The sequence below is a fragment of the Phaethon lepturus genome, unplaced genomic scaffold (genome assembly GCF_000687285.1).
Source record: "Phaethon lepturus isolate BGI_N335 unplaced genomic scaffold, ASM68728v1 scaffold4315, whole genome shotgun sequence".
In the NCBI taxonomy this organism is placed as follows: Eukaryota; Metazoa; Chordata; class Aves; order Phaethontiformes; family Phaethontidae; genus Phaethon; species Phaethon lepturus.
Genome location: NW_010538208.1, coordinates 20305 through 26731, shown reverse-complemented (window position 1 = coordinate 26731; position 6427 = coordinate 20305). Strand labels below are relative to the sequence as shown.

General features: G+C 40.9%; 1 protein-coding gene across 1 annotated transcript in view; it reads left to right on the top strand.

Annotated features, from left to right (window-relative positions):
- VCL (vinculin) overlaps positions 1 to 3324 on the top strand; it is a gene marked incomplete at its 5' end in the record, with an annotated part of 60497 nt that extends 57173 nt beyond the window's left edge. Inside the window, 3 exons of the mRNA XM_010286706.1 lie at positions 979 to 1182; positions 1815 to 1919; positions 2589 to 3324. Coding sequence (XP_010285008.1) covers positions 979 to 1182; positions 1815 to 1919; positions 2589 to 2735 — 456 coding nt within the window. The remainder of the gene's footprint in view (positions 1 to 978; positions 1183 to 1814; positions 1920 to 2588) is intronic.
- Between the last annotated feature and the right edge of the window lie 3103 nt (positions 3325 to 6427).

Sequence of the window (6427 nt, the reverse complement as noted above, 5' to 3'; positions counted from 1 at the left end):
GAAAGAGTGTGCTAATAGTTAAACTCACTCTGCTAATATTTCATCCACACAATAGGAATGCTTCATGGCACGAGGTAGTTCACTTCTGTCTTAACTTTATACTAACAGACTAAGAACAATAGATCTAGGTCTGCTTTTTCTTGCACTAGGTTTCTCTCTGGAACAGTGTATAAAAAGTGGTTTTGCCTTGGTCATACTTAATTCATGTGTTTCAAATATTTCTCAGAAGTATTTCTGTGACTGGAATTTTGATGTACTTAATACAAGAAATACGGACTTTAATGTAAGAAATATCACTAGATTTATCTTTTGAACTATCAAGTTCTTCTCTCCTAAAGCTTTATTTTAAAGGGAGAGATCTTGTCAAAAAGGAAGATTTATTTTGAAGTAATAACAAAAGAGTAAGAGTTGCATCTCACTTCCACATTACCAGTGACAGAAGTTTTGTATGTCACATTCTCTTCCATTTATCCTTTAGCATTATAGCAGCATAACTGACGCTTTAACTTCAGTTTCAGATGCCACTGAAAATTTTATACTCAACTGTTATGATTACACTATTTAACTTAGTGCTATTTGGTTTAACAAGCTACTTAGCACAGTTTTTTTAATAAAAAAAAAAAAAAGCCTTTCTTTGGGAAACCTGGAATTTCACATGCTAATAACATGCTTTATCTTAAAAGCTAGTCAGCAGAGCAGTACCTCTCGTTCCATGGACAAACTAACACTTTTCTTTACCAATTCTTTTCCAGTTTTGAAGTAAGCTTTTTCCCCCAAGTGTTAGGAAGAAAAATGTCAGAAACATAATTAGGACAGATCTTCCCTGTTCCTTGAAGAGACCTCTTCTGTGTTCACAAATGGTTCTTCCATTCTTAACTTCTTGAAAGGGCTGCTACCAAAATGTAAACTGCTGTTCAGTCCTGACTTCTGTGAAGCTTCTGTCCTGGCATGAACACTAACTCATGTTGTTCTCTTCAGGGTAATGACATCATTGCTGCTGCTAAACGAATGGCGCTGCTAATGGCAGAGATGTCACGCCTGGTGAGAGGAGGTAGTGGAAACAAGCGTGCCCTTATTCAGTGTGCAAAGGATATTGCTAAGGCATCTGATGAAGTCACTCGGTTGGCCAAAGAGGTGGCAAAGCAGTGCACTGACAAGCGCATTAGAACAAACCTCTTGCAGGTAATGAGTTAGCTTGTAAATGCCTCATACTCCTCCCATGCCCCTCTTAGTTCCTCTCTTAGTGTGAGCGAGCACAGGAGTTGTGGTAGTAAATCGTGTGTATCTTTCCTTGCCTTGTAAAGTTTTGTCAAGTTCTACGTCCGTTTTTAGATCACATGGTCATATATGTTCTGTCAAGTCAGGATTTGTTTACAGGTGAGTGGAAGATGCTAGTGTTCAAAGAAGTATTGCAGCATACTGTGCTATGAACACTGGTCTGTCCTAAGCCTGTATTGCTTCGTATTTCATCTACTCATTCCTTGGTATCAAAGAATAATAGCGGAAATATAATGCTCCTTAGTTTTTTCAGTCTCAGCTAAATATACATCATCCCATTCCTAACCAAGCAGACCCTTAAGGAATATCTGGAGGAAGGGAAAACTGTGGGCTCCATGCCAAAAATTCCCAAAGCAAGCAAGGAAAATAGATTAAAGTATCCTACCAATATATTTGTCAGTCTTGAGGGTTACAAGATTCCTCCTATGCTTATTCCTTATCTAATAGTAAAACAAAATCAAAGAATTCATCCGAATAAATCATAGATAATGTACTGGTCCAGTTCACAATGTGTTTTTTTAATCCCCATTCCTTAGGTCTGCGAGCGAATCCCGACCATCAGTACACAACTCAAAATTCTTTCCACTGTCAAAGCGACCATGCTGGGCAGGACTAATATCAGCGATGAAGAGTCAGAACAGGTAAGAGGTGTAAAAAATCGATAGTAGCGTGGAACTGCTGATCAGTTTTATGGGGAAAAATACACAACACACAGTACCAGATGCGTTCTGGGAAGTCAGCCGGTTAGTGAAGATGGCTTCAGTGTAGTGTCAATAAGCGACAGTTTAATAGAGGAACGTCAATCCCTCCCGAGGCAAAAAGCGACTCCGGTTTAGGTTTTTATGTGAAGAACTTCGTCATCTCCGTGAGCGCATAGCCAGAAGCGACCTGAGGCAAGAACGTGCGTCCGCGGGCCGGCGGGCGTGACGTGGGCGGGGGCGTAGCGCTCTCTGGTGGTTCGCGGTGAGAGCAGTGACGCTGCGACACCGCCTTGGGAGCTTGTCCCGCAGTTCCGTCGGCTTCCCAGTGCGTGTGTCAGCTGAAACCCTGCCGCTCTGGCTTCTGCGAGAGCTTATTCCACTCTGAGGCACTAAGCTTTTACTCGGGCTTTGCACACACGTAGAGCGAGAAACGGGAAAGCCTTGCGAGTCGGGACAACGCTTGCTAGCTTCCAGAGGCTAGTCGTTTTCATCATAGTTAAGTCAGCAGTTGACTTCATGCTTGCACTGGGAGTCCTTGTGCATGATGGGTTTCTGTGCCACTGTCCTGAATGCGGAGTATACATGGGAAATGTTTAATTTTCTTGACAGGCAACTGAGATGTTGGTTCATAATGCCCAGAATCTCATGCAGTCTGTGAAGGAAACTGTGAGAGAAGCTGAAGCAGCATCCATTAAGATAAGAACAGATGCTGGATTCACTCTTCGCTGGGTCAGAAAGACCCCGTGGTATCAGTAAACACTTGCCGCATAAGTATTGTTTTCTGTAACATAAAATGCCTTTTTTCGGAAACAGAAGAGATATATTAACAGCAAAAGGTGCTGTATACGTGAGCTTAAGATTAGCTTATGCTAATGCCCCATTCTAAGGGTATGAATTCTAAGAGAATGCATTTCAAATGTCTTCGGATTGCATTTGATGTCGAACACCTCAAAATTGCTTCCGACAGTAGACAGTTCTTAGCCTTTATTTTTTTTTCTTTTGAAGATTCTTTTCATGAATTCTGTACTTGCAGAAGCACATTTCATTTATGCACTGTGTATTCCAGTAGTTTCCATGTGATGATATAAAACATGGACCTCACTTTAAGCTTGTGTTGAGAGTCTAGGACACTATTGGTTACTTGGCAGGTTTTTAGGGATAATCATTGATATAGAAACATTCAGCTCTTCAATAGGATTTTAGCTGGCTGTTCTTAAACCATGCAGAAATGATGGAAGGTGTGGAGTTTTTAATTAAGGGGATGAAGGCAGCAGAACAGTTGTAAATTGAAGATTAAAATTCCATGTCTGAAATGATTTTTTTTTTTTTGCTTTTGATTTTTACCTGGCAAGAGTATTTTAACAAAAACTGGAGCCGTCTTTGTCACCTTCCTGTCACCCTGTAGGTAGGCATTCCAGAACTCTTGTACTGTACTGAGATGCTTTGCAGTGGATGTTAGTGGCACACTGTTAACAGCTTGGGCCTTATGGCTGGAGACCATAAATCATGGAACTCTTTCCTTCTTGCTCAATTCAGTGATGTATTGAGCTGAAAAATTCTGATTCTCTTAAGCTAGCTGCATGTCCAGGACCAGAAAATGCCACGTGCTGGCTTTTTCCTTTTGAAAACCAAATGAGCACATGTGATTATTCTTTTTCCTCTTCCCTCCATCTAATGTTATTCCAGCCACTCAAGATGGAAATTAAAAGATAAAGATACTCAATTGAAAAAGACATTTTGCCTCACTGCCCTTGTTTCCAACAATGCATAGCTTTTGGAAACACAAGCATGGCAGGGACATGAAAGCCTTTTTAGGTAGTCTGACGGCTACCAGCAAATGGTGGTTCCTAATGCTAAACACACAAGGATATTTTTTGACATTTGGATTTTGGAGGCTTAAAAATCTTCGTTCAAGTTCTAGTAATAGTGAACAAAGTGTTACTGTATTTTTAAAAAAAACCCAAGTAAAACCACAACAATAAAACCCCACAAAATACCCCCACTTTATTAGTAAAATAGAATTGGGATATTTTTACCCTTCCATAATTGAATATGCCTTTGTATATAAATAGCTATATGCATTCATTTAATTGCTCCATAGTCTCTTTTGGCATTTCACAGAAAGGAGAATTACCGTTTTAGAAATGAGTCTCTGTATGTTTGCAAGCAACACTTGCAGATTTCCGCCCAGATCAGCACTGGTGCCTCATGATGCCCTCTGAATTGGCTGAAAATTGTTGCATGATCAAACCGCCTTTGACAGAAGTTCCCGCGTGGAAAAACTGCTCAGTCTTAACAGCTGGAAGAGACCCAATACAGTCAGCTGTCCTTTACGTGTCTGCAACAGTTATTCTACAGTTGGGCTTTCTCCCTTCCCCCCCGCCCCTTCATTGCACTGTTATCTAAAAAGGGAAGTTAAACTGATGATAATACATCTGCCTCAAACTGACCTTAGCAAGGGAAAGCATGCGTCCGTCTTGGATTCACTCCTTGTGTCTGGGTATTGCGGAACACGTGGTACTTCGGATCTTTCCTCAGTGTTCTCTTCCTGCAACTACCTGCAGCAGGAAGGGGAAGGAAGGGGTGCCAGAGCCTTAACCTGACTGTCTTGCATTTGGTTGGTTTATACCAGATCTTAAACATAACTGTAATGTAGTAATTTCTATTTAATAGTAAATAACACTGAATAGGTAGGGGTTATTTTTAAAGGATTTTCTAAAAAGTCTTCCTGTATTACTTTTCCATGCTCCTCCTATTTCTTCCCCCCGATTCAGGCTTCTCTGAGACTTTTTTTTTAGCATCACTGTTTAGTTGCTTGACTGATATTAATGCAATATTACTAATGCCTTTAATACATAATTGTTTATGCCAAAGATCACTTTCTGTTTATTGAGGAATGTTTGCAGGAAAGTTATGAATCATGGTTGCCTTTGATATATGAATGTTTGCTATAAGTTCTTGAACTGTTTTGTAGAAGCAAAGATACTTGTCCACCATATGCAATTACTGCTTTTTTTGAACACTATTGGTCTTCAGACCTGAAATGCAGCAGAAATTTGAAAAAGACCATGAATGTCACTTAGAAATGTTTTACCACTATAAAACTTTGTTTATAAACCAAAATGTATTGTATAGTCTAATGTTTTCAACCTTTCTTTGGTTCTGTTAAAACAATAAAAATGCATTTGTACAAATGTCAGCTTGTGAGTATTAATGGTAATGGAGCAGTGATACAACACCGTAACAAGAACAGAAAAAAGCTAAAGCGGCAGAAACACTAAAGAACAATTGTTTATACATATTCTGAACAGAAAAAAGTGCAGTGTTCCTCAAATGGAAGAAGATAAAACAAAGTCGTGTCTTTTCTGCCTGTAAAACTATTAATTAAAGAACTTACTGAAAGCTGTGGTCCAGTGGAAGAAAATGGGAGGTTTTTCCAGAGGCCTGATGGTCATCTGCTCTAGTGGCACTGAACAAGATGCTGAAAACTTGAAATGGGATCAGCCTGATCCTGTCAATAAGGGGAGAACTGCTATTCTGGCCAACACCTTGATAATCTGAATTTTACTTTACAAAGTGAATGCAAGGGTGGTGAGCATGGAATCGCTGTCCTGTTTCTTTCACAGTAAGAACCTATCAAACACTTGCTAAAAATTTCTCCCAGCACATGTAATGTTCAGACTCTGTGGAACTAATGTTTATTGGTGGTGCAGGACCAAACACTGGAACATCTGTGTTCAAAAAAACATGTGGATTTGGCACTTCGGGACATGGTTTAGGGGACATGGTGGCGCTGGATTAATGGTTGGACTTGATGATCTTGAAGGTCCTTTCCAACCTAGTGATTCTGTGATAGTCCCACAGTGCTGGAAGGTATCTGGGATCTAGTAATAATAGGTAAGATTTCATACAGATCACACAGTTCTCCTTGTATCTGAGAGAGGATGAGAACCTGGGAGACCACCACCTTTGTCAGCACTCCCAGAGCTGGACATCTAGAGAAGAGGAGATCAGAAGTTGGCGGTACCAGTTCCTCAATGACATCCTCAGCTGTCTGAAGCTGTACTACTCATACAGGTGCTGGTGCAATTTTTTTTTAGCAGGGAGAATATGTACACAGTCCCCCCTGCCCTTCTGCAGATTCTGCAGCCAAGTTTCCCTGTGTTTGGAGAAATGGCTGGAGCCAGCACACCTACAGCAAAAAGCGTAAGCCTCACACAACAAATGCCATTTCCCTGATGAAAACTACCTTCATGCTGAGGGTGGTTCCCTACCAGGTGAGTGTAATTCTTGTTGACAGTGACTTCTGGTGTGCTGTGAAGCATGGATCAAAGCCCTTCCAGGGACAGCGGCTTTGCGCACGCTTCCCTGGGGCCCGAGTTACAGAAGGTTGGCAAGGCTTGTTCTGTAACGCGCTGAAGGGAAGCGCTGGTGTTGAGACTAGCCAG